Source organism: Rhinatrema bivittatum, chromosome 8 (assembly GCF_901001135.1).
Source record: "Rhinatrema bivittatum chromosome 8, aRhiBiv1.1, whole genome shotgun sequence".
NCBI classification, from domain to species: Eukaryota; Metazoa; Chordata; class Amphibia; order Gymnophiona; family Rhinatrematidae; genus Rhinatrema; species Rhinatrema bivittatum.
The window spans coordinates 98103670-98130908 of NC_042622.1; the positions used below are offsets into that span (position 1 = coordinate 98103670).

Here is a 27239-nt window from a genome sequence, read left to right on the forward strand (position 1 = left end):
GCATATCCCACGTCGCGGTGGCCCGAGAAGAGGAGGAAACCCGATAGCAGGGCAGCTGCAGATCCCACGTCGCGGTGGCCCAAGAAGAGGAGGAAACCTGATAGTGAGGCCGCTGCGGATCCCACGTCACGGCGGCCCGAGAAGAGGAGGAAACCCGATAGCAGGACCCTGCGGATCCCACATCACGGCCAGAGAAGGTCAGGGCTGCTGGAGAGCTCACGTCACCACGGCCCGAAGAAAAAGGTCACGTAGTGCAGGTGCTCCTCCTTCCTGCCCGCGCGGCCCCGGAAGAAAAATGTTGCCGGAGCCACTTGGGCAGGAAGGAGGAGGAGCATCAGCCACGTGCCGAAGAGGAGCAGCGTTGTTGCAGCGGGCTGAGAAGAGGAGGAGGCCCAGTAGCAGGGCCGCCACTGCGGATCGGCCCGAGAAGATCAGGGCCATTGCCACCACGGTTCGGCCCGAGAAGATCAGGGCCGCTGCAGAGCCCATCCTGCAGCGACCTGTGAAGAGGAGGCCCAAAGATAAGAGAGAGGCTAAGGGCCCATAGAGTGTATGTATGAGATGAGTTGAGAGACTGTGTGTGGGAGTGAGGACCTGAATGTTTGCAGAGACAGCATGTGAGAGCCTGTGTGTGTGAGAGAGACAGCATGTAACAGTGAGAGTCTGTGCTTGAGCAAGACAGCATGTGGGAGTGAGAGAGAGCCTGGGTGTGTGAGAGTCAGACAGCATGTGCAAGAGAGAGACTGTGTATGAATGATTGTATGAGAGAGAGCATGTGAAAGTGAGAGCCTGTGTGTGTGAAAGAGAAAGCATGTGAGAATGAGAACCTGACTGTGTGTTTGAGGAAGAAGATAGATGGAGAGAAAAGAAATAAAAAAAGACAATATGAAAGGAATTGGCAAAAAAATAAGAAAGGGAAAGTGGAACAAAAAAGCCTGTGACCAACCCATTAGAAAACTAAGATCAGACAGCAAAGGTAAAAAAAAGAAAAAAAATTACTTTTTACTGATTGGCACGTGTAATCTTTGGTAATGTGCAAGAGTAGCACTTTCTCTGTGTGGATCTCACAATGTACGAGATCAGCATGGAGGAAGTGGAAACCCACGGGGCCTGCACAGAGGAGGCAGCAGAATGGGCTTCAGTGCCAGTAGCAGCAATCAGCGTCTCCCCAATAGCCATGCGGCATCAGTGACAGTGGCAGCAGAGGAATGAGAGAGGCTCCGAGGTTGCTGGCAAAAGAAAGAGAGGGGGGTCTGCCTTTAGTATGTGTATGAATGGGAGTCTGCCTGGGGGTTGTATGTGTGTGAATGCATGGGTGCCTGCCTGAGGGTGTGCCTGTGTATGAGAATGAATGGGTGTCTTCCTGGGGTTTGTATGTGTGAGAATAGGTGCCTGCCTTTGTGTGGTGTATGTGTGTGTGAGAATGAATTGGTGCCTGCCTGGGGGTCTGTGTGTGTGAGAATGAATGTGTGCATGCCTGGGGGATGGTGAGGGAGTGGTGTGAAAATGAATGGGAGCCTGCCTGGGTGTGTGTGTTTGTGTATGTGAGGGAGCCAGAGAGAGTGAGAACATGAGTGTGTATGAGAAAATCCAGGGGAGTAAGAATTTGTGTGGGGGGTGTGTGTGGAGGGGGAGAAGAGTGTCTTAGAGCCTGAGAGTGTGTCAGTGTCTGTGAGAGCGAGAGGTTATGGTGGGTATAAAAGCATGAATATGTATGTATTTGATATTTAATATGTTCTCTGTATTTGACTATGGAAATATTTTTTCCTGCTTTTTCTGTTTTATGTAAACCGGTATGATTTGCATTTTAATGTAAGAATGTCGGTATATAAAAATTATAAATAAATAAATAAATAAATAAATGTATGTGTGAGAGAGAGAGGATAACCTCCTAATCCTTGACAATATCAGGGTGACTGGAAATCAAGAGCTCCCACGTATGGACAGCAGGGGCTTTTTAAAATCCTTATTAGTTTTAATTATTGAGTGTTATTTGATATATGTGCTATTTTGAAATATTTTATTGGTGTTTGTAAAAAAAATGTACCGTATTTTTCGCTCCATAAGACGCACCTGACCATAAGACGCACCTAGGATTCAGAGGGGGAAAATAAAAAAAAAAAAAAAATTGTGCTAAACCGGCTCTGCGTCTGGGCGTCTTATGGAGCAAATTAGGGGAGTGCATAGCTTTTTTTTTTTCTCCCCATTTTGTTTTCGGGTCTGGGGAGGGCCATTTCGGTCCACTCCCCAGATCAGAAAACGTTTCTTTCTCTGGGAACCCCTCCCCCCCCCAAAAAAAAACCCCATCCCAACCCTTTAAATTAACAACCCCCACCCTCCTGACCCCCCCAAGACCTGCCGACTTAATTTACTGCAACCCCCCACCCTCCTGACCCCCCCAAAGACCTGCCAAACGTCCCTGGTGGTCCAGCGGGGGTCCAGGAGCAGTCCGGGAATGATCTCCTGGGCGTGGGCCGTCGGCTGCCAGTAATCAAAATGGCGCCGACGGCCCTTTGCCCTCACTATGTCACTGGGACCGACCGCTGCTATTGGTCGGTCTCAGTGACATAGTGAGGGCAAAGGGCCGTCGTCTTGGGGGGGGTCAGGAGGGTGGGGGGTTGCAGTAAATTAAGTCGGCAGGTCTTGGGGGAGTCAGGAGGGGGGGGGGTTGTTAGATTTTTGGTTTGTTTTTTTTTTATATTCGCTCCATAAGACGCACATACATTTTCCCCCCACTTTTGGGGGAAAAAAAGTGCGTCTTATGAAGCGAAAAATACGGTATATGACTTTAATTAATAGAAATTCTATTTATCAGTAGTTTTAAAATATTCTTTTATTAGTATGGTTTTACTATTATAACTGATGCTTTTATGTTTCTTGATTGTATTTGCTTTATGAGGAATGGTGGTTCTGTTTTTCCATTTTTTCCTGTGTTCATCCCATCAAGCTCATATATTATTATTATTATTATTATTTTTAATTTTTCTATACCGGTGTTCCTGTATGAAATACAAATCACATCGGTTTACATTGGAACATTGAAACAGAGAAAAAGGAATTCACCCTGAGACGGTACATGGAACAGGGGGAACAAAAACTTGGATAGGGGTAACTATTCTAGCTTAAATTATGGATTAGATCATAAAACTAAACAAACAGATATCAGTATATTTATTTTATTTATTTAACACTTTTTTATACAGACCTTCATAGTAATAACCATATCGGATCGGTTTACATAAAACAAGGGTATAACTGAAGCAATAAATAAAAGTAATTAACAAGAGAGGTGAATAAGGCAAAAACTTGGGAAGCTTAAAAGCTGGAAAAAGTAAACTGTACATTGATACTGGGGAGTAGATGAAAAATGCCGCTTGTGAGAGTAACAATCAGAGACTTGCGGCAGTGTAATACTAGTAGAGTACATCGTGTCTAGAACGACCTTAATTAGTTCAGAAAGTGAGCATAGGCGGAGGAACTTGCTTGCTGGAAGCGAACCAGGGGCTTATGATCCTGGAAAGGCTTGGCAGAAGAGCCAAGTTTTGAGATTCTTTCTGAAAATCGAATGGCAAGGTTCTTGTCGGATGTCTGGAGGGAGCGTGTTCCACTCTGTGGGGCCTGCTGTAGAAATGGCACGTTTCCAAAGAGAGGATTTTGCTGGGGGGGGGGGAGGGGGGCATAGGGAGTGCCCTTGTATGCTCCTCTGATGGGTCTGGTTGATGTATGAGGACGCAGTTGGGAGCTTAGATGGAGCGGGGAGATGTTGTGAATGTCTTTGTGGATAGTTGTGAGAACTTTAAAGAGGATCCTATGTTTAATGGGCAGCCAGTGTAGGATCTTAAGGATGGGGGTGATGTGTTCTCTTTTGTTAGTATTGGTAAGGATTCTGGCTGCTTAGTTCTGAACCATCTGGAGAGGTTTCATAGTGCTGGCCGGGAGACCAAGCAGGAGCGAGTTGCAATAGTTGATTTTAGATAGGATGATGGCTTGTAGAACCATACGGAAATCGTTGAAGTGAAGTAGTGGTTTCAGCTTTCTAAGGACTTGCAGTGTGTAGAAGCAGTCCTTAGTGGTGGTGCTTACAATTTTTTTTAAGTTTAGCTGGTTATCTAGAATGACTCCTAAATCTCTCACATGAGGAGTTTGATTTAATTTTGGTATGGTTGATAAGAGGGTGTCAGTTGGTCCGTTGTTGTCATTTTGTGAGATGATTAGGATCTCCGTTTTGTTAAGGATGAGGTTGAGGCTGGAGAGCAGATGATTGATCAATTGCAAGCATTAAAGAGGTAAATTGAATAACACAATAACTTTGTTTTATTATTGTTACTCATAAATTATAACAATAACATTAATCTTGGAATATTATATATATTTAATATAAATGAAAGGTTTTCACAAGATAGGATGTGTCCTGAAACATTTTATTATGTATATATTTAAGGAAACATACATAAATTGTCGAAATACATTTCGTTCATTTAACCTTTAACCTCTGGTTTGCTAGTAGACTGAATTACTGTGTCACGAAATTGTTTGTCTAAAATGTGTATCACCAACATGAAAAGTTTGGAAAGCTCTGTGTTATAGTATTCTGAAGAATGGCACAGGTTTTGTATGTAGTCCTGCATGTTTTTTGTTATTGAAGCCAAGGTTATCTGTTCTGAGTTTTCAACTTCCCACTGCTCGTACAGGAGAATATAGCTTGATTGTTGTGGTTGGTGTTATTTCCATCTTGGCTTGGGTACTTATCAATACTGAGGGACTACTTGTAGCACCTCGGGTTATGTTGCAGTGTCAGTAAAACTTTCTCTGTCTCCATCTGCTGGAAGGGAGGCAAAACCCAGGAGTCTGGACTGATCTGTGGTACTACAGGAACGAAAATTAGCAGGTAAGAACCAATTTTCCTTTCTAAACAAGCAGGAAAGCATAAAAGGTTTTTTTTTTTTTTTGGTTTTTTTTTTCAGTTAAATGCTCCGATTCCTGTTAACTTTGCTCCCCCCGTTCTTTTTAATTTTTGTGTGGCAGGGTTGAATCGATGGAAAACCTGCCAGTATTAAGCAGGAATCCAAGTAGAAATGCAGAGAGAGATTGGGAAAACGCTTCCACAGCCTCTTCTATTGCATCTGTGGCAGAATATACAGGTAATGAATCAACTGTTGGACTATCCATTTTTGTACAGAGAACATTAGGTAAAATTGAAACAGAAGGAAAAAGTTTAAGTCTGCACAAGGGCACAGTGCATTTTTCTGCATTTGATGATGATGGTATCAGTTCACCAGTGACGAAGAGACAGCAGTTGATAATTGGTGGCAGTGAGCCAGGTTATTTTGAAAGACAAGGGGGATTTTTGTTCCTAATTGTTCAGTTTTCTCCTTTGTCTGCTGCTTCTAAGAGATTGGGAATTTTGCTGGGTCAATGAAACTCAACAGTGTGTGGCTGTATGCTTTCTACTAAGGGTATACTACAAAGATGTTTAGGTGTTAAAACACCATCCTAACCTCAAATAGCCAGTATAGCTGCTGTTTTTTGTATTTCTGGAAAAGCATGCACAGTGCTCAATTTTAAATGGATGCAAGTGTGTATGCAAAATCCTGCTTCTATCACGTTAGTGTGGAAATAATTACAAGGGACGTGCACCGATGCCATTGCTAATTTTCCCAGTTAGCCCAGTTAAGGGATAGGACTTTCAAGCTCCCCCTAGTTTAATAGCTTCCCTTCCCCCCTGTTAGCCACGACCCTTAAAACCCTGCTATCTGTCAGTATTTTTTTTGTTTTTGTTTTATTATTTACATGTTATCCATAGCAGGAATAAAGTTATACTGCAGGGAACCGTGGCTTGTGCCAGTGTGCATATGTATGTACACGCAAATTTCAAATTGTATCCTGGAACGTCCATGGTCTGCCCAGAGCAGGCCCTGTTCCTTTTTGGATACTTTTTCTTTGTGTGCACAGCGGCATGTATGCACGTATCCCTGACGTCTTTTATAATCTGCTCAACACGCACAAACCCAATTTATGCTTGTATCTCCCTTGTATCTCCCAGTTTTGGTGTGTGGTGGGCTTTAAGAATTCACCTTTAAGGGTGTGATTTACTAAGGATTTTTCCTTATTCTGTGCCTATGTAAAAACAGCTTAGTAAATCAAGCTATGTTTGTAGCTGAGGGTAAAGTCACTTGTCCAAGGTTACAAGGAGTGGCAGTGGGATTTGAATCCAGACTCCTCTGGTTCGCAGCCTGCTGCTCTAAACACGAGGTGGTGGTGATGTATGAACAGCATATTAATCAGTGTGAAAGTAAAGTTACTGAAATGGTAACTGATGTTGAATCCAAGATTGATGTACAGAATACTTGTGCTTCATTTGTTAAAAGATAACTTCCTCTGCATTCTGGCAGGTCAAGCCCCTCCAATGGGTTATGCACCTCCGCCAGCAGATGGAGACAGAGCAAAATCTGATGTCACGGATATATAATCCCACTCAGACATGAACCAGCCAGTATTCTCTGTCTCCAGCAGATGGTGGACATGCATTTCCCTTTGGGGGATTGCCTATGAATATTTATATAGCATCACTTGCCTCCTGAGGTGATACCGTGTGGTCCCTCTCTCAGTAGAGAGCCTTTAGTTCACTAGCCTTGAGTGGTGTGGACATGGAAAATTAGCAGTTGCAGGCCGAGAGAGGCTTGGTGGTGAAGGCTTTAGCCTTCTTCCCCCATAGCTGGGACCCGTTCCTGCTCTCAGCCAGGGAGGGCTGAGCTCAGATAAACGTGTTTCTCACAGAACAAGCAGGATGGTATCCTCACATATGGGTGACATCATAGGATGGAGCCCAATATCGGAACACTTTTGTCAAAGTGTCTAGAACTTTGACTGGCACCTACTGGGCACCAAAAGGTCACAAGGCCAGAATGAAGAAAATGGAACTTCTCTTCCGTTCTCAAACTCTGACGCCGTCTACTGCATCAATGTCGTCTGAACCGGCACCGTCCACTTCGCGCCAGTATCGGCCACCGGCCGGTGACTGTCTGGCATCAACGACTTCTTGGCCTTCGACTACCTCTACTCCCCCTCAGGACCGAGGGATCGTAGAGAGAAGCATCGACACTGCAATTCTCGGACCATCGAGGAAGGAAAATCTTCGACCTTGCCATCATCCGAGCTGCCATCAAAGAAACCCCGTCCAGAAAAGGCACTGACCCTTTCTGCGACCGGGTCACCGAGTCAACCCTCACCCGGACGGGTATCGGGAGCCGCGACTCCGCCTTTAACGGTGGTCCCTCCGGCTATGCCTCTGCCTCCTTCTTCCCTTCCGGAGCTGGGGCTGCTTGCTCCAGGTCTCCATGAAGAACTGGACCGGATGGTTCAGGAGGCCATCGATAAGGCGATGCACATTCTCCAAGTTCCTCCAACACCGAAACCGGTGCCGATTGTGGAACCGACCACCGATCCGATTCCGGCAGCACTGGCACCGCTGCTCTCGAAGATGGAAGCGCTCATAGTCGCTTTTCCACCGATGGATCCTGGGTCACCGGTGGCTCCGGTGCCCTCCCCGCTTACCCTGTCATCGGGAGGGGAAACACCGTTCCGCAGTCCTCCATCAGGGGTCTTCCAATGCCTCAACCATCGATGCCGATGCGCCCATCGGTGCCACCGATCCATCCATCGATGCCCTCGATGCCTTCATTGGTGCCTCCAGTACTCCCCTCGATGCCTTCGGAGCCTAGACTGGGACCTTCAGGGATACCATCGTCCCGTCCTTCTCAGGCTCCTAGAGGGGCAGGTCCTGATCCCTATGACACCTGGACCAACGATTCTTCTCAAGACACCGATGACTTGCCATCGCCGTGTTCTCCTCCAGAGGATCTATCCTTCATAAAGTTTGTGAAGGAAATGTCTGAATTGGTTCCCTTCCAATTGCAGACTGAACAAGATGACAGACATCAAATGATGGAGCTATTACGATTCTTGGATGCTCCCAAGGAAATAACCTCCATCCCTATTCACCAGGTTCTTTTGGATCTCCTCAAAAAGAACTGGGAACACCCTGGTTCTGTTGCTCCAGTCAACAAAAAAGCTGATACCACTTATTTGGTCCAGTCAGCCCCAGGATTCAGCTGTATCACCAATCTATGGTTGTAGAATCTGCCCAAAAGAGGGCAAAAAGATCAAAACCCCTCTCTTCCTTTCCCCCAGGTAAGGAACAGAAATTCTTGGATGCCATTGGCCGGCGTGTCTTCCAAGGATCAATGCTCATCTCTCGATCGCCTCTTACCAGCTGTATATGACCCAGTACAACAGGGTCTTATTCAAGCAGATACAGGACTTTACAGAGTCCCTGCCTCAGCAATTCCAGGAACAGCTTCAAACCCTGGTACACAAGGGTTTCGAGGCAGGGAAGCATGAAATAAGATCCTCTTATATCATCTTCGACACCGCTTTCAGGGTATCTGCAACTGCTATTTCGGCAAGAAGATGGGCCTTGCTCATGTCTTCTGACTTGCGCCGGTAAGTACAAGACAGATTATCTGATCTGCCCTGCATATGAGACAATCTGTTTAGCGAACAGATTCAGCGGACGGTGGCGGAACTCAAGGAGCATTATGAGACCTTTCGCAAGCTCTCTCTGATGCCCTCTTAGTATTCCTCCAAACAGCCATTCAGGAAGGATACTAAAAAGTCATTCTTCCGTCCAAAGAAATCCTATCCACCACCGTCTAGAACTCGTTCCACGAGACCTTTCCAAAAGGCCCAGTCTCATCAACCTCGTAAACAAAAGCCTCAAGCAGCTCCTCAGCTGGGCCCTGCTTCCAGCTTTTGACTCCTGCATAGAGAGCAGCAGCCAGTTTCCACTGCCTCAGATACCAGTGGGAGGTCGATTGTGCCATTTCAACAACAGGTGGCACACAATCACCTCAGACAGTGGGTCCTTGCCATAATCTCTCAAGGTTATCGCCTGAACTTTCTCTCCATTCCACCGGACTCCCCACCTCTATCGACGTGGAGAACATCCGACCACTCACTACTCCTGGAACAGGAGGTTTCCCTCCTCCTCCAGTCCAGAGCAATAGAACCAGTGCCCTATTCCCAACAAGGCCTAGGATTCTATTCCCAGTACTTTCTAATTCCCAAAAGATCAGGCGGCGTTCGTCCAATTCTGGACCTACGTGCCCTCAACAAGAATTCCACCGCGAAAAGTTCAAGATGGTAACCTTGGGTTCCCTCCTTCCTCTTCTGCAAAGAGGAGACTGGCTCTGCTCTCTCGATCTCCAAGATGTGTACACACACATTGTGATAAATCCATCTCATCGCAGGTTCCTGAGAATTCTGGAAGGCCCCAAGCACTATCAATACCGAGTGCTCCCATTCGGCCTGGCATCTGCACCACGAGTCTTCACCAAGTGTCTTGTAGTAGTAGCAGCCTTCCTCAGGACTCAAGGTGTTCACATCTACCCCTATCTAGATGATTGGTTGATCAGGGCTCCCACTCAGCAAGCTGCTCTGTCATCCCTACGTCTTACTTTACACACTCTGATTTCGCTAGGATTTCTCGTCAACTACGCAAAATCCTGCTTAGTCCCATCTCAAACTTTATCATTCATAGGGGCAGACTTAGACACCTTGCAGGCAAAGGCATTTCTGCCGCGATAGCGAGCTCTCACTCTCATCTCTCTCACACACCAGCTACAGTCTCATTACCGCACTTCTGCACGTCACTTCCTCATCCTACTGGGACCCATGGCGTCCTCAGTACAGGTTACTCCAATGGCCTGCTTGGCCATGAGAGTCATGCAGTGGACTCTAAGGTCAGAATGGACTCAGTTCGTCCAACCTCTATCGATCACTGTCCAATTCACCGACTCACTCAGTCAGTCTCTAGCCTGGTGGAAAAATCAGAACAATCTCCTCCAAGGCCTGCCCTTCCAGGCTCCAGACCCTCAAATAATTCTCACCACCGATGCTTCCAGCCTCGGCTGGGGAGCCCATGTTTCCGATTTACAAACACAAGGAACTTGGTCTCCAAAGGAAGCCAAACACCAAATCAATTTCCTGGAGCTGCGAGCAATCAGATATGCTCTCAGGGTGTTTCAGGATCGCCTTTCCACCAGGTCATCCTGATTTAGACGGACAACCAAATGGCCATGTGGTACATCAACAAACAGGTAGTGTCGGGCTCCTACCTACTGTGTCAGGAAACTGTGCAGATATGGGCGGAGGCTCTCTCCCGCTTGATGTACCTCAGGGCCACCTATTTGCCGGGAGTGGACAATGTGTTGGCGAACAACCTAAGTTGCCCTTTCCATCCGCACGAGTGGACCCTCAATCCCACAGTAACGGACGCAATATTCCAACATTGGGGTCATCCTTGCAAAGACCTCTTTGCGTCACCTCAAAACTGCAAAGTAGAGAACTTTGCTCTGTGTCGCTCACAGCCAACACTCTCTCAGTCAAGAGATGCGTTCTCCTCTCATGGGCAACCGGTCTCCTGTATGCATTCCCTCCACTTCCACTTCTCTCGAAGACTCTCGTGAAGTTACGTCATAAGGGATGCATGTTCCTGATAGCACCTCACTGGCCTCGCCAAGTGTGGTATCCAGTACTTCAGGATCTCTCTATTCGCAGGCACATTCCCTTGGGAAAGGACCCGATTCTGATCACTCAGTACAACGGGTGCCTACGCTACCCCAATCTTCAAGCTTTGTCCCTGACGGCCTGAATGTTGAAAGGTTAATTCTTCAGCCACTTAACCTTTCGGAGCCAGTTTCCCGTGTCCTGATTGCTTCACGGAAGCCTTCCACGAGAAAGTCTTACCTCTACAAATGGAACAGGTTTAAATCATGGTGTTCCTCTCAATCCCTTGATCCCTTTTCCTGTTCCACCTTGAAGTTTCTAGACTCTCTATGGCACTTGTCAGAGTTAGGTCTAAAAACTTCCTCCATTAGAATGCATGTCAGTGCAGTAGCTCCTTCCATAAAAGGTGTCGGGGACGTTCCTATTTCGGTACAACCCCTCATAACACGTTTTCTGAAAGGCTTTCTTTACCTCAAGCCTCCACTGCGTCCTCTGGGCCCTTCTTGGGACCTTAATCTGGTCTTAGGTCGGCTCATGAAACCACCATTCGAGCCTCTCCAATCCTGTGATCTTCGCTTTCTCACATGGAAAGTGATATTCCTATTGGCAATAACATCCTCTCGCAGAGTTAGTGAGTTACAGGCCCTAGTTACCTATCCGCCTTACACTAAACTTCTGCAGGACCGGGCAGTACTCCGCACTCTCACCCTAAGTTCTTACCTAAGGTAGTATCAGAGTTTCACATTAATCAATCCATTATACTACCTACCTTCTTTCCCAGGCCCCACTCCAGTCCAGGAGAACAGGCTCTGCATACCCTTGACTGTAAACGGGCTCTAGCGTTCTATCTAGACCGTTCAGCTGCCCACAGGAAAAGCACTCAGTTGTTTGTCTCTTTCCATTCCATCAAATTGGGGCAGCCTGTGGGTAAGCAGACTCTCTTCTCCTGGTTAGCGGACTGCATATCCTTTTGCTATCAGCAAGCAGGCATTCCGCTTCAAGACCATGTTAAAGCACACTCTGTCAGGGCCATGGCGACTTCGGTAGCGCACCTACGCTCGGTGCCGCTTCCTGACATTTGCAGGGCTGCTACCTGGAGTTCTCGCCATACCTTTACAGCCCATTATTGCTTAGACAAGGCCGGAAGACAAGATTCTATCTTCGGCCCATCTGTCTTGCACAACCTTTTTACAACTTGATGTACCAACACCCTTCTGCCTGCCCGTTAGGGTTCAGGATGCCCTCTACCAAATTCCACCCCAGTCCTTGTGCCTATTGCACATCTTAGGTACATTTGGTGCATTTCTCGGACATCCTTAGCTCGGAACTCACCCATATGTGAGGACTACCATCCTGCTTGTCCTGTGAGAAAGCAGGTGTTCTCACAGGACAGCAGGATGTTAGTCCTCACAAAACCCGCCCGCCGCCCCGCGGTGTTGGGTTCGTTACGTTTTCTTATTTTATTTTTCGGCACTTCTGTAGCTTTTAACAAGACTGAAGGGGGACCCCTGCTGGCTGCAGGGTTAGTGCCATGCTGGGCATGCCCAGTAGGTGCCAGTCAAAGTTCTAGAACACTTTTGACAAAAGTGTTCCGTGATTGGGCTCCATCCTGTGATGTCACCCATATGTGAGGACTACCATCCTGCTTGTCCTGCGAGAACACCTGTTACAGGTAAGCAACATTTGCTTTACTTTATATAAAAAAAAACAAAAAAACAGCAGGAGAGAGAAGAGAAGAAATTTGCTAGTGAGTTTTCCTGCCAGGTCTGTTTCCCTCTATGTTGGGTCTTCCTGCTCACATCTCTGTGGGGTTCTGTAAGGTGTGGCGTTAGTTCAGGCATGGCAGTTTGAGCAGCCTTCTCCTTTTTGGCATGTGGTAGGCCGCAGCAGTCAGTTCACACGTTTTCTTTATGTGTCGTTGGTGCGTGCCTGCGCGTCTCTTTGCACATCCACTGCTGCATCACCTTTTTGGGCACGTGTGTGTGACTGGATGATACCTTGGACGCACATCCTCTGTGTCCAGGTTGGATGTCCTTTCTGGACAAGCACGTTGAGTGCCTAGCTTTGGCGTTCCTTTGAGCGTGTGTACCTGGACTCACGGTTTGTGCGCCTAGTTTGAGACTGCCATGGTAGGCACATATCCTTGGACGCACATTTTTTGTTCGCCCACTTTGGATGAGGTTGTTACGCATGGGTTTCTGGCTGCAAGTTATGTGCATCCAGCTGGATGCATGCCTATACCTGCCTGAGCACATTACAACCATGATGCCAATAGCAAAGAAGTCTAAGCATTTATCTATTTGTGCTGCATGCCTCATCAGGGCTATACAGCCAGAGCTTTCTTCAAGCCTATGCCAGCGCTGCCTGGATGCTCATGGGGATTTGACTCCTGGTTTTGGTTGACTATGGCTTATTTCCTCTGTCTGAGGAGAGTGGGATCGAGGGTGACATGACATGGGTGTCCCCTCCTTCGATTGATCCACCTGCTGAGTCCTCAGGATAGACTCTCAGGATGTCAGGTTTGGACTTCTGGGGCCTGGATTGGTCCTGCCCTCTTTTTCCTGGGTGGAATTCTTCAGACGTTTCTACAGGGGCGATCAGCTGAGTCGACAATACTTTACTAGTTTAAATCCATGTACTCAGTTCTCTTATACTCAGTTCTCTTGTGCCTGCCCCCACGGTCATATGCCATATGCCAGTTCCAAGTTAATTTTCCCTGTTTTATTGTAACTTTCACACCTTTTAATTGATTCTCTGTATTTAAAGTTCAAATTTTTATTGGAAATATTTATTACGTTACGCTATACTTTGCACACATTGTTATTTGTAAACCGGGTTGATGTGATCCCTATCATGAAACTCGGTATAATAAAAATAATAAATAAATAAATAAATAAAATGGTGCAGCATGGCCTGACACAGATGATGGCAGTGGCTTCCCTGGTAAGAAAGGGCAGTTTCCCTCAGTTTGGAGCCACATGGAGCTTTTCTCAATTTCTTTCACAGAGATGAGTTGTAGAGCTTAATCTCTCAGACCTTGAAGATCCTCGGCGTGATTGGATCTGACTCCTCGAGGGGGTAGATGAAGGACTGAGGAAGTAGATGCGCTTATGGAGTCAGCGGAACATCTACTAGGCATCTCTGCCTCTCGTATTGCCAGAAAGTATAATATCGGAGCCGACTTCCTCGGCAGAAGAAACGTGGACCCAGGAGAATGGGAGCTGGCAGATGAAGCCTTTTGGCTCCTTGTGAACCGCTAGGGCCTACCGGACCTAGACCTGTTAGTGACCTTCAACAATGCAAAAGTTCCATGCTTTTTCAGTCGCAGGCGGGATCCTAAAGCTCTGGACATCGTTCAGGAGTGGCCACTAGGCGCCCCCCCCCCCTCCCCCGGTTTGTGTGAAAGATTGCAAGTCAAACTGACACTGTCCTTTTAGTGACTCAGGGTTGGGCTTGGAGGCTATGGTATGTTGATCTCCAGAAACGGCTGGGAGGGCAGTCACCTCAGGCTACCATCTTAAAAGGATCTGTTACAGCAGGGACCTATTCTTCACGAGGCAAGTAGTAGTTTCTCCTTCCTCTGCATTCTGGCAGGTCAGTCCCCACCAGTGGGATGTACCAAAGCTAAACCCGAAAAGGGTGGGAGGCTGTCAGCAGTCCAGTCAATACCACCTGTATGAATGCGGCATCCACCCTAGCCCAAACATCCAAGCAGTAATGCTTGGAAGACGTGTGCAAAGATGACCACATCGCCGCTCGGCAAATCTTTGCAGGCGATAACAAACTAAGTTCCACCCACGATTCCACCTGAACCTCTGTGGAATGCAGTCTAATTTTTCTGAGCGGCCTCAGCCGCCACATAAGTGGCCGTAATGACTTCTTTAATATGCTATCGTTGCCAGGGTTGCCATTGCTCTCTGTTCTCACTGCCAGCATGGAGCAAGAATAGACGATCTGAGTTCTGGACAGTTTGTCACCTCCAAGTAACACAGCAAATGTCATTTGACGTCCAAGAAATGTAAAAGATGATCATTTCTATCTCTGTCCTTATCCAAGGTGGGCAGGGAAATGGCTGATTCAAATGAAACTTCTTAAACCACTTTTACTAAAAAAAAAAAGAGGGCACAGCCCAAAGCTGTACTGCCACCAGAGGCATTGGCAGAAAAGGCTTACGGCAAGGACCTTCTGCTTGGAAACCCAACATGCTGAACAGAGTGCTTCCAGAAAGAATCTGCCTTCAAGGTAAGTAGCCATAAGGAAAGATCACAGAGAGACCGAAAGGTCGAACCTGCCAAGAATTCCATGAAGAAATTAAGGTGTTAAGGGCCAAGCCCCTTATGCAAGCCATCCTGTAAGAATTACAGAATTAAAGGAATATCCACTCAGAACACCAGGCCTCAAAACTCTCCAAACCCTAACATAGGTTATGGGAGTAGAAAAAATTTCCTGCCTGAAGGAAAGTGAAAATCACAGTAGGTGAATAACTGCACTTCAGCAACCAAGCCCTTTCAATAGTTAAACTGTAAGACAAAATGGATCTGATTAATTAGAAGTTAATTAAGAGATTTTGGAGATACCAGAGGCAGCTTTTCCATCACTGATATCTGCATATTTGCCATCTAAAAGGAAATTCATACTTGATAATTCCTAATTTGATCTCATTAAAAATGTTAAATTAGATGGCTTTCCTGAAGAATCTACTGTGTGCTTTTTGCCAGAGTCCATGAATAAAGGCACATCCCTTATATCACTCTCTAGAGGGTCCTGAGCTTTTCGATAAGCAGGGCTGAATTAGCCATGACACGTGGATATCATCATCTAGCGGTGCCGAACAGATCATTCTGTCTTAGCTCATACAGCATTTGTTCTACTGAGCATGCGGGAGCTGCCTCTAGAGAATCTCTTTTTTTTTTTTTTTTTTTAAATCCAAGCTACCGCACATCCTTTCCCTGTACGTACCAGGATCAGTCCAGACAGCTGGGTTATGCCTCCCCTCCAGCAGATGGAGTCAGAGAGAAAACTGAAAGCACCCCCTAGATATACTGGTGTGCCACCTGCGGTCCTTCAGTATATTCTCTGACTCCAGCAGATTGAGAGGCATAACCTGCGGTCCTGGTCTGGTCAGGTTATTTGTACCGTAAAGTTAATTAAATAAGGGGAATTTTTGACAGAGGGACAAGATCATCGGGTATCTTTCTGTCCTCACTCCTGTCTGTTCGTGTTGGTGTTTTTTCTCCTTCAGCGCAGCGCGGTTTTCAGCTCTTAGGGCAGGCACATAGGGCTCTGCCCTGTGACAGTTCCCGGGATAGGTGTCTTTGAGGCTGGGGGAGAGCTTACCGGTGGGCCGGTCACCCTCCCCCCACTTCCAGGGGTCCCAACCCTGAAGGGGGTTTTAAAATAAAAAAAAAAAAAAAAAAAAAAAAAAAAAGATTTTGATTTTTTCTCCACCTTAGTCCTGTCGGGCACAGGCGGTGGTTTTCTGTGTTTACCCCGGCCTGCCAGAGCCTCTTCAGACCCCGGAGGGGGTGGCTTGGCCACCCGACGAGCTGTGCTAGTGTGAGGAATTCACTCACCTCGATTTTCGCGCCTTTTTTCTCCTGGTGCCGTTTTTTGTCCCTGCAATGCCGCGATCTTCGGCCTGTGTGGCCTGTGCTGGAACGGGGGCGCGACTCTCGCGGGAGGGCCTTTGTCCCCGATGTCTTCCCGGGGACGAGGGACCCTCCCGGGGGCCGAGCGCTGCCCGCAGCGATTCGGGGCTGCATTCCCCGTCGCGGCATCGCAGCGCTCCTGCTAGCTGTTCTCCGGCCCCTCCTCCCTCGGGGAGGAGTGCGGCGGCCATCTTGGCCACGCGGCAATCGGACCCAGAGCTTTCGGAGGATGAGGCTTCCCTCCCCCCCTCCCCTGGCGGGCGAAACACGCGGTCTCCAGCCGTTTCGGATAGCCCTCAAGTCCCTCTTCCCTCGGGATCCCTTCGGGCAAATTTAAAACGGTCGGTCCCTTTTTCTTCTGATTTTGTGCTGCTTATGCACAAAGCCTTTTTGCAGGCTGAAGCGGGTTGGCAGCCAGAAGCCCCTTCTCCCCCTAAGGTTTCTAAACCTTCCTTACCTCAGGGACAGCCACTGGGAATGGGGTCCGCAGGGGCCAGTGTTCCCCGCCCACGGGGGGGGCTTGAGGGCACAGAGGCCGCGGATCCTGCTCTGGCTTCTCAGGATCAGTCAGACTTGCTGTTGGCTGACGACCAGTTGCCCGTGGAGGGGGACGACCCCCAGGTGCTGCGTTTATTCGGTAAGGAGGAATTAAGCTCACTAATTCTGCATGTCCTCCAGGAGCTTGAGCTCACGGCGCCCCCCCAGGACGCTGACACCTCGACGGGGGATATCGCGATGGCAGGGATCCGGGCCCCTCCTCAAACCTTTCCGTTCCATCATAAGGTTTTACAGATTGTTTCCAAGGAGTGGGAGCTGCCTGAATCCTCTCTGCGGGTCACTCGGGCTATGGAAAAGCTATATCCCTTGCCTAAAGATTCCTTGGAACTCCTAAAGACACCGGCGGTGGATTCGGCGGTCACGGCAGTGGTTAAGCATACGACTATCCCCGTCACGGGTGGGATAGCCTTGAAAGATCTTCAGGACCGTAAGCTGGAGGTCTTACTGAAGCGTATTTTTGATGTGGCGGCTCTAGGTGTCCGGGCAGCGGCGGGCAGCAGCCTCGTACAGAGGGCCAACCTGCGATGGGTCCAGCAGTTGCTGACCACGCAGGAGCTTCCTCCGGGCGAGGCTGAGCAGGCCAATTGTGTGGAGGCTGCAGTCGCTTATAACGCAGATGCCTTATATGATTTGTTGCGTACGTCGGCACGCATCATGTCCTCGGCTGTCTCGGCTCGGCGGTTGCTGTGGCTCCGTCGTTGGTCGGCGGACGCCACCTCAAAGGCAAGATTGGGCTCCTTTCCCTTTAAGGGCAAGCTGCTTTTTGGTGAGGAGCTGGATCAGCTCATTAAGGACCTAGGCGACAACAAAGTGTATAAGTTGCCGGAGGATAAGCCGCGCCAAGCTCGGGCGTTTGGGAATGCAAGGGCTCGCTTTCGTGGTCAACGACGTTTTCGTGCGGGACGAGGCGGTTCCTTTTCCCAGCGGCAACAGACCACGAGAACCCAATCTTGGTCTCCTTCCTTTCGGGGCAGGAGGCCTCAGCGTGGAGGCTCCTCGCAAAGTTTTGCTGCTATTAAGCCCGCGCAATGAAGGTGCGCAGGCCCATTCCTCCGTTCCCGTTATCGGAGGACGGCTGTCCCGGTTTTGGGAGGAATGGGTCAAGATAACTTCGGATCAATGGGTCCTCGATGTGGTCCGGTACGGTTACGAGTTGGATTTTGTACGTCCCCTCCGGGATCTTTTTCTGGTATCGCCGTGCGGTCCGATGGAAAAGAGGCTGGCTATAGCTCAGACGCTCGATCACTTACAGGCTCTGGGGGCGGTGACTCCGGTTCCACCGGACCAGTTGCGAACAGGTCGGTATTCCATTTATTTTCTGGTTCCCAAAAAGGAGGGTACTTTCCGACCCATCCTGGATCTCAAAGGGGTAAACAAGGCCCTGCGAGTGCCTCGCTTTCGGATGGAGACTCTACGGTCTGTTATTGCGGCCGTCCACAAGGGAGAATATTTGGCTTCTTTGGACTTGACGGAGGCTTATCTCCATATCGGTATCCGAGAGCGTCATCAACGGTTTCTACGCTTCATGGTGCTAGGGTCCCATTACCAGTTCTGCGCCCTTCCTTTCGGTCTGGCCACCGCGCCGCGCGTGTTCACCAAGGTGCTCGTCGTGGTCGCGGCTTCTCTTCGTCGGCAGGGGGTACTTGTGCACCCTTACCTCGACGATTGGCTCATCAGAGCAAAGTCGCACGCGGCTTGCAAACGGGCGGTTTCCCTGGTAGTGACTCAACTTCAGTCGTTGGGTTGGGTAGTCAACTTCGCGAAAAGCAGACTCGAACCGACACAACAACTGGAGTTTTTGGGCGCGCGCTTCGATACCTCGGTGGGCAAGGTTTTTCTTTCTCGTCAGCGCATGTTCAATCTCATGACCCTGGTCCGACGTTTGCGGGATCTCCCATCTCCCACGGTGTGGGATCATTTACAGCTTATTGGTCATATGGTATCTACTATGGAAATGGTACAATGGGCCTTCGCGCATATGCGGCCCTTACAGAGATCTCTGCTTTCTCGATGGGATCCCAGATCAGAGGATTTCGGTCTGGAACTCCCTCTACTGGAGGAGGCCCGCTCCAGTTTCGCCTGGTGGCTCAATCCGAACAACCTGCTCCAAGGAGTGACCCTAGAACCCCCATCTTGGCTGGTGGTGACTACGGATGCCAGTCTGTCTGGTTGGGGGGCGGTCTGCCAATCCCGAGCTGTTCAGGGCACCTGGACAGCACGCCAGTCCACGTGGTCCATCAACCGCCTGGAAACCAGAGCGGTGCGTCTAGCCTTGCGTCGCCTCCTTCCACTGGTAAGCGGCCGGGCGGTCCGAATTCTGTCAGACAACGCGACTACAGTGGCGTACATAAATCGGCAGGGGGGCACGAAAAGTCGTGCGGTAGCGATAGAGGCCGCGCTGCTGATGACTTGGGCGGAACGCCACCTTTCGCGTCTAGCGGCCTCCCACATTGCCGGCGTAGACAACGTGCAGGCAGACTACCTCAGTCGACGACATCTGGATCCCGGCGAATGGGAGCTTTCGCCGGAGGCAATGATGCTCATCGTGCAGCGCTGGGGGATTCCGCACCTCGATCTCATGGCGACTCGAGCAAATGCGAAGGCGGCGCGGTTTTTCAGTCGAAGAAGAGAGCACGCATCGGAAGGAGTGGATGCGCTGGTACTGCCGTGGCCCCGTCACATCCTTCTGTACGTGTTTCCACCATGGCCCCTGGTGGGGAAGGTGTTACGCCGCATAGAGTCCCATCAAGGTCCGGTGATTCTCGTGGCTCCGGAATGGCCACGTCGTCCATGGTTCGCGGATCTAGTCAACCTGGCGGTGGACGGCCCTCTAAGGTTAGGTCATCTTCCCAACCTTCTGAGTCAGGGTCCAGTGGTTTTCGAGCTGGCGGATCGATTTTGTCTGGCGGCCTGGCTTATGAGCGGAAACAGTTGAGGAAACGTGGTTACTCGGACGCGGTGGTGTCTACCCTGCTTCGAGCGCGTCGGTCTTCTACTACTCTTGCTTACGCTAGGGTTTGGAAGGTCTTCCATGCTTGGTGCGCCGGATTGGGTATCACACCTAAGCGTTCGACGGTCCCTCAGATCCTCATGTTCTTGCAGGAGGGCCTGACGAAAGGGTTGGCCTATAATTCGCTTCGTGTCCAGGTGGCGGCTCTGGGATGCTTAAGAGGTCGGTTGGACGGGTCTTCCCTTGCGTGTCATCCCGATGTAGCTCGGTTCTTGCGAGGGGTTAGGAACTTACGTCCTCCTCTTCGGCTTCCCTGTCCTTCCTGGAACTTGAATTTGGTTCTACGTGGTTTGTGTGTGGCTCCGTTTGAGCCTCTACACTCGGCTTCGTTGAAGGATCTGACCCTCAAGACGGTTTTTCTTGTGGCTATTTCCTCGGCTCGGAGAGTGTCGGAGCTCCAGGCTCTTTCTTGCAGGGAACCGTTCTTGCGTATTTCTGATTCGGGTGTTTCCTTGCGAACCGTGCCGTCCTTTTTACCTAAGGTGGTCTCGGCGTTTCATGTCAACCAGACGGTTGAGCTACCCTCCTTCTCGGCGGAGGACTTGCGGTCTCCTCCAGGTAAGGACTTGCGACGTCTGGACGTCCGGCGAGTTCTCCTGCGATATTTGGAGGTTACCAACGAATTTCGAAAGTCGGATCATCTCTTCGTGTTGTGGAATGGGCCCAAGAAGGGGCTGCCGGCATCTAAGGCTACGATTGCTCGGTGGTTGAAGGGGGCCATTGCGTCCACATACATTGGCTGCGGTAAAGCTGTTCCGGATGGGCTCAAGGCTCATTCGTTGCGTGCTCAGGCGACTTCGTGGGCGGAGAATCGATTGGTCTCTTCCCAAGAGATATGTAGGGCGGCCACTTGGAAATCTTGGCATACGTTTGCCAAGCACTATCGCCTGGATGTCAGGGGGCCGTCCTCACAGTCGTTTGGTAGCAGCGTGATTCGAGCGGGACTCTCAGGGTCCCACCCCAGTTAAGGCGGCTTGGGTACATCCCAGCTGTCTGGACTGATCCTGGTACGTACAGGGAAAGGAAAATTAGGTTCTTACCTTTGCTAATTTTCGTTCCTGTAGTACCATGGATCAGTCCAGACGCCCGCCCTCTTCTTCTGGGAGTCCGCTCGTGTTTTCTTTCCGGTTCGTGTCCACGCCACAGATGACTCGTGTTTTCGCGGTACCCTGTTCGGTTATTGCATGTTACCTGTACATTTTTGATGTTCTATTTGTTTGTCTGTGTTTCTGGAGGTTCCTGTTTGATCTGGCCTCTAGGTTGGCATACACTCTGAGTTTTTGGAAAATTTTGGGGGTGGCATTTATCATAGTTGGATTCCTGTCTGCTTTGATATCACATATACTGAAGGACCGCAGGTGGCACACCAGTATATCTAGGGGGTGCTTTCAGTTTTCTCTCTGACTCCATCTGCTGGAGGGGAGGCATAACCCAGCTGTCTGGACTGATCCATGGTACTACAGGAACGAAAATTAGCAAAGGTAAGAACCTAATTTTCCTTTCTTTCCTTCTTACTTTGCTCTAATTCGTACTTTTTTTTTTTAACATTTTTGACTTCCAACATTTTTGGTGTTGTCTTGCTGCCTCAGTAGCCCTTCAACAGCACTTTTCAGTGCTCCAAAAGAAATAAACCCCAAAAGATGTCAGACTCTAAGATTGCTCTCAGCTGCTTCAGCAGGAAGATGTCATGGCCATCACCGATAGCCATGACATCTATCTATGTCTAGGGCCTGACCATGATATACCTAACTGTTACTATTCTAGCCAGATGTCACTGCAGACTCAGAATTCAGAACCTGGAAGACATGGAAGAGCTATAGTGGTCAGTAAAGAGCCGCCTCCTGGAGCTCTCCTGGTGCTGAGTTGAGCAGGAACAACTCAAGCAGGGCTTTTCCTTCAGTGCAGGGCTTCAGGCCTACCACCTTTAGGGGTTGAACATGGGAGTCCTTGAGCCCTCCACCGGGCTTGACAGCACCCAAGAAGAAAAGGCAGCATTTAAGACTAATCGGAGAAAATTCTTTTTCACTCAACGCACAATAAAGCTCTGGAATTTGTTGCCAGAGGATGTGGTTAGTGCAGTAAGTATAGCTGGGTTCAAAAAGGGTTTGGATACATTCTTGGAGGAGAAGTCCATTAACTGCTATTAATCAAGTTTACTTAGGGAATAGCCACTGCTATTAATTGCATCAGTAGCATGGGATCTTCTTAGTTCTGGGTAATTGCCAGGTTCTTGTGGCCTGGTTTGGCCTCTGTTGGAAACAGGATGCTGGGCTTGATGGACCCTTGGTCTGACTCAGCATGGCAATTTCTTATGTTCTTATGTGTCAGAGCAGGCAGCACAGTTGGTGCTGTTAAAGAAGCGGTCAGAGTCTGCCTCTGCACCAATGGTACTCTTGATGTCATCTTCTGTGCCCTCGACAGAGGAGGCCTCTGTGCAAGTACCCTCAGTGCTATCGACACGCCCTTCTTCGTCGTCCTGCACCCTTGATTCATTGGACCTTGGCACAAGCACCCTTGATGCCACAGTGCAGTGGACCTCTGTGCACTTACTTGATGAAGAGCTGCATCACTGGCAACATTGGTGCACTCTGTGAGCAGGAGGACCTGAGAGGGATTCACCCCAATTACCTCCCCCAATCTCTCTAGGGCATTGTCTCTGTCTCGGCTTCTGGAACAGGGATTTTACCTGGAGACCACTAGATCCCATTTGTTTCATGGTGCCACTGGTTTCCATGCATCCACTGGTCCAGTTGTCACAGAAAAGTATCTCCTGGAGTCCTGGAAAACTTTCTCAGCAGGCTGAACCTATAGGTTTTGGAAGAAGATGTTCCTCTCACAACTCTTAGGATACAGAAACCTGTAGACCAGGTAGTGAAGTTGAAGACTTTCTTTGCCTCTCTGTTATCTAACGACGAGGAAGGCAGTCTTTGACCTCTCCTGTCCAATGTATCTGATTTGTTTCCCCAAAGGGGAAACAAATCAGATACAAAGTTAAGCCGCAATCGAGCAATGTCATTCTATCTGTCCGAAAAATATCTCCACCCAGTCCTGGATGACCCTGTTGATACACTCCGCAGTCACACAATTTCTAACTGTGTTTGACGATGCAAACTGAATGAAGTCATCTTCACTAATGGTGCTATGTGGCATTACCACATAATCAAAGTAGAGATTCATGACACAACAGTCACACAATTTCTAACTGTGTTTGACGATGCAAACTGAATGAAGTCATCTTCACTAATGGTACTACGTGGCATTACCACCTAATCAAAGTGAAAATTCTGAAGCTATAGAAGCAGTTTTTTTCTGGTAGAGCCCTGTGAGTTTTTATTTTCTTTCCTATGTATCTTCGGTAGTTTGTATTTATTTCTTTTTTTTTTCTTCATTTTTTTCAATGCTTCTCTGCCAGCTGAATGGCAGGCCTTGTGCACATTGCAGCCTGACAGAGGTTGCTTCTTCCATTAAATAAATAATGCTGCAACTGCAGCTTCCTCATGATTTCTCTTTGTTTGTCTAATTTTCCCTTTGTCTGTGCCTCATAGGATCTGCAGTCTAAAGTCCCTGTGTGGTCCAGGTAGGCCTCTGGCCTGAGAACTGGTCTGAGTTCCTATCCAGGCAGACGTTTCATGAATTTTTGTCTGTCTGCTGGGCATTGACAGAGGCCCAGACAGCGAAGGAATCCAGAACCAGATTGTTCCATGGAGAGGAGAGCTCATTCTCCTCATGCTTCTGGAAACTAGGCTCCATGGGCTCTAGTTAATTTTCATCTCTGGTGCCCTGAATGACATAGCCTTCTTCCTTGCTTGCCAGCTTGCTATGGCAGAGCAGTATCCAGAAGAGAAGGGTGCACATGAGCCTGGACAGTCAGCTCTGCTCCTATACCACTGGTGCCCTGCCCCAACAGTCATCCTTGCACATTTACATGCCAGAGCACTGGTAGTAAGACGCTTGGCGTGGGACCTGAAAGTAGGGCTACTTAGTGTCAGCATCATCAATTCCTTCGAGGTTGTGCTGGGAGTGCCGTAGACACAGAGTGCCATAGATGCCTTCAAACACCAAGGTGCCATAAACTCCATCGAGTGCTGAGGGTGCTGTTGTGTACTGGTGGCGCCTTCTGCAAAGCCAAGTACCATAGGTGTCAATGAATACTGGGCACCATAGAGGCTATGGGGCGCTGTGGGCTCTATCAATGCTATGGGGTGACATCAATGTCATGCGCCAGGGACACTGTTGAGCATTGTGGTCACCGTCATTGCCAATGATGCCATCGCCACCATCAAATGCAGTAAATGTCATAAGGGGTGTCAACAACAGAGTGCACCATCGGAGTGCACACCACGGAGTGCCATACATTTTAGCCACCCAGGCCAAGCGCACCAGTGCAGAGGGCTAGAAGTGCAGCTGGTCACCACTAGGTGATGTTGAGAAGGGTGACACATGGTGCACTCGAATGCCTGGCACCAGGGGGCACTGTGTGGCAATGTATGCACTGAAAGGATCGGCGCGATAGCACCTTGCATTAGGCAATGGTCAGCTCCTTCATAGTGCACCATTGCAGATACCGGCAGCATGGTTACCAGTTCACAGAGCAGGCTGAGACATGGGCGTGGCCTACAGTGCTAACACGGAACCAGGGACTCACGCTGGGGCATGGGACACATATATCTTACTTTCAGCAAAGTGATGTACCGCTATATTGTTGCAAGGTGCTACAGTCACAGTGTTGAGGTTTAGTGCTGTGTTGCCATTGTCACTTTTTGCTCTCTGCTGTGCGTCCTTTTGGGGCAGGGGGCATCCTGGGTTGGTGCACCACAGCCACCAGTGGACAGAGATGTCTCTGGACTTTCAAGCATCAATGGGGCTCCCCTTTCTTCCGGGCCGCAAATTTAGGGTGGAGACAGGAAGGGGAGCATTGAGACTTGGCCCCCTCTTTGATTACCTCCCCCAAGTGGAGGGACAGGCCTTTGTGGGTTCAATCCCATATTAGCTTATGATCTGCATCTCCTTTACTGGGAAGTTTCCGGTGCTCATACTATCACAAGTTCTTTGAGCTTGCAGGGGCTATGTCTCTTGATGGTGCAGCCTTCAGCTAGCCATAGGTCTGAGCTGCTCTTTGTAGGTCTCCTAGTGAGAGCTGGGGAGGGTAAAGAGGGGTCGATTAGACCATTTTCACTGCAGCCGGCTGCTATGATGCTGGTAGTGTTTGGCTGTTCAGCCTCCAGCTACTGGCTCTCTTGCCAGTAGAATGCTGTGGTGAGGGAGCTGGGCTCCCCATCTCTCCATAAGCCAGCGGCTGTTTTTTCTCACTCATGCAGAGAGTAGCTGTGTTCACATGTGTGCCACTGTGTCAACTTCTGGTGGTCAACTTGCATCATATGTATAGGAGACTGTGTGATTGCAGCTATGCTGTTGACCTAGTTAAAGTTGATCTCTCCTCTCCTCCCCCCTACCCTCCACCAAATGTAGGGGTATGACTATTAGATTCTGAAAGGCAACTTTAGTAGGTTCCCTCTTGATATTTGTTTTCTGCTAGGTTTTGCTTTTGAGTGATTGCTTTCTTCCTTCTCCATTCTCTGTATCCTGCGGGATCCGTCTGGGAGGAACACTAGTTTCACTTCTTTGTGCTACCAACAGCTGGAATGCTTCGTGGCATGCAGTGAGCTCTCTCAAGGCATGGCTTTTCGCAGTATTGGCACTGGATTCCCTCTCGTAGGAATCCTCTCCCCAGCAACAAATAAGGATTTCTCCCACACGTTGTGGGGTGCTTTTCTGATATTTGCTTGGCAAAACACGAATGTTTCCTTTTGCAACTGCTCCTGAAAGTCATGTTTGAGTGGTATTCTAACCATCGAGGGAGGGAATGGTTTCATCCCTTCAGCATATTAAATGACACATAATCATTCAGATTAGAGAGCCACTGTCCAGAAGTTCTGCAGAGGTTCTCTGGCACAACTTCTCCTATCCATGGCTGCATGCATCCTGGGGTTTTGAATCTCACATAGGAGGTTCTTCACCCACAGTATAGATGCTTTGGGACTGTCATCTCCTCTTTCAATGGAGGACAAGACATGTTACGCTGGAAGGCTGAGCATTCATTGGCTGACAGCGTGGTCCTTGCCCTTGAAGATGTTTTTTTTTCTGCCTTGTATAGCAAGAAGTAATTCTGTTTAAAAAAAAAACAAAAAACAAGCTATCTTTAGCAGTAGGTCTTGAAGCCCTATGCCAAGTGGGTAAATAGCCCACTCTTGACTGTCAAACTAAACTTGAGCTGGGACCCTCACAGATTTCTTTCTTTTTTTTTTTTTTAATTTTTTATTTTCAAAATTATAACAATTTATAACAAGTATACAATCTTGCTAGGTTAATACCATACAATCACAGGCAGTATGATAATATAAAGAAATATTTCACCTCAATTTAAATCTATATACTGAAATAAAGGAAATATAGGAAATAAGAAAGGAGGACATGCTTTCAGAGGGAGTCAAACAAGAAATTCAATAATAATCATTATAATCAGATCGCCAAGTATTTGTGCATAACCATCTCTATCTATGGACCACAAGTGCGCTATTTTGGGTATGAGATTCCAAAAAACTTTTCAACTGTTCTACTTCAAAAAAGACATAGCATCATTATATGTTATGGCACATTTACACGAGTAACGTAACATAAATTTAGCTTCCAATTTCAACACTTCAGATCTTGACATGAGAAAATTTTTTTCTCTTAATTTGTGTAGATCTAGTCGGATCTGGGTAAACCCAGATCTTATGGCCATAAAATAATGAATGCCTTTTTCGAAAAAACATCTTCAGAATATTATTATGTTCTGATATAAATGCGAATGTCACTAGAACTGACCTCCTATGGGAAATTTCTGTCTCATTTGAAAGTTCCAGTATTTGAGAAATATCTAACTGATCAAGCTGATCTCTCTCTCTCTCCTTGATCCCTAGTAATAACTTGTGGGAGATAATAGATCTTTGTAATTACTGGTAGTACTGACACTGGAATATCTAATACTTTCTGTAAATAAGATTTAAATAATTCCATCGGGGAAATCAGACTTATCACTGGAAAATTTAACACTCTTAGATTACAAATTCTAGAGATGTTCTCTAAACTTTCCAATCTTCTATTTATTATCATTTCTGATTTTACCAGATTCTGAGAAATGTTTTCAGTTTGAATAACTCTTTTATCTATGTCTTCTAATTTTTGATTATATGTAGACATTAAAGTTGTATTTATCATAACTTGATTTTTAATGTCCATAGTAGACTGTGTCAACGTAGCCAGGGATAATTCAATAGCTTTCAATGCTCCACATATGCCTTCCATAGTTTTTGGTGACATTGGTGACATATTCTGTTGTAATAGTTCCAATTTTAAAGCCTTTGGATTCTCTTCCACCCAGCCTTCACTCCTTGTTCCGATGGTCCGGGGGTTCC

General features: G+C 48.1%; 1 protein-coding gene across 1 annotated transcript in view; it reads left to right on the forward strand.

Annotated features, from left to right (window-relative positions):
• Window positions 1-27239, forward strand: part of CAMSAP1 (calmodulin regulated spectrin associated protein 1) — a 239507-nt gene that overhangs the window by 200149 nt on the left and 12119 nt on the right. The window contains 1 exon segment of the mRNA XM_029612075.1: window positions 5026-5141. Coding sequence (XP_029467935.1) covers window positions 5026-5141 — 116 coding nt within the window.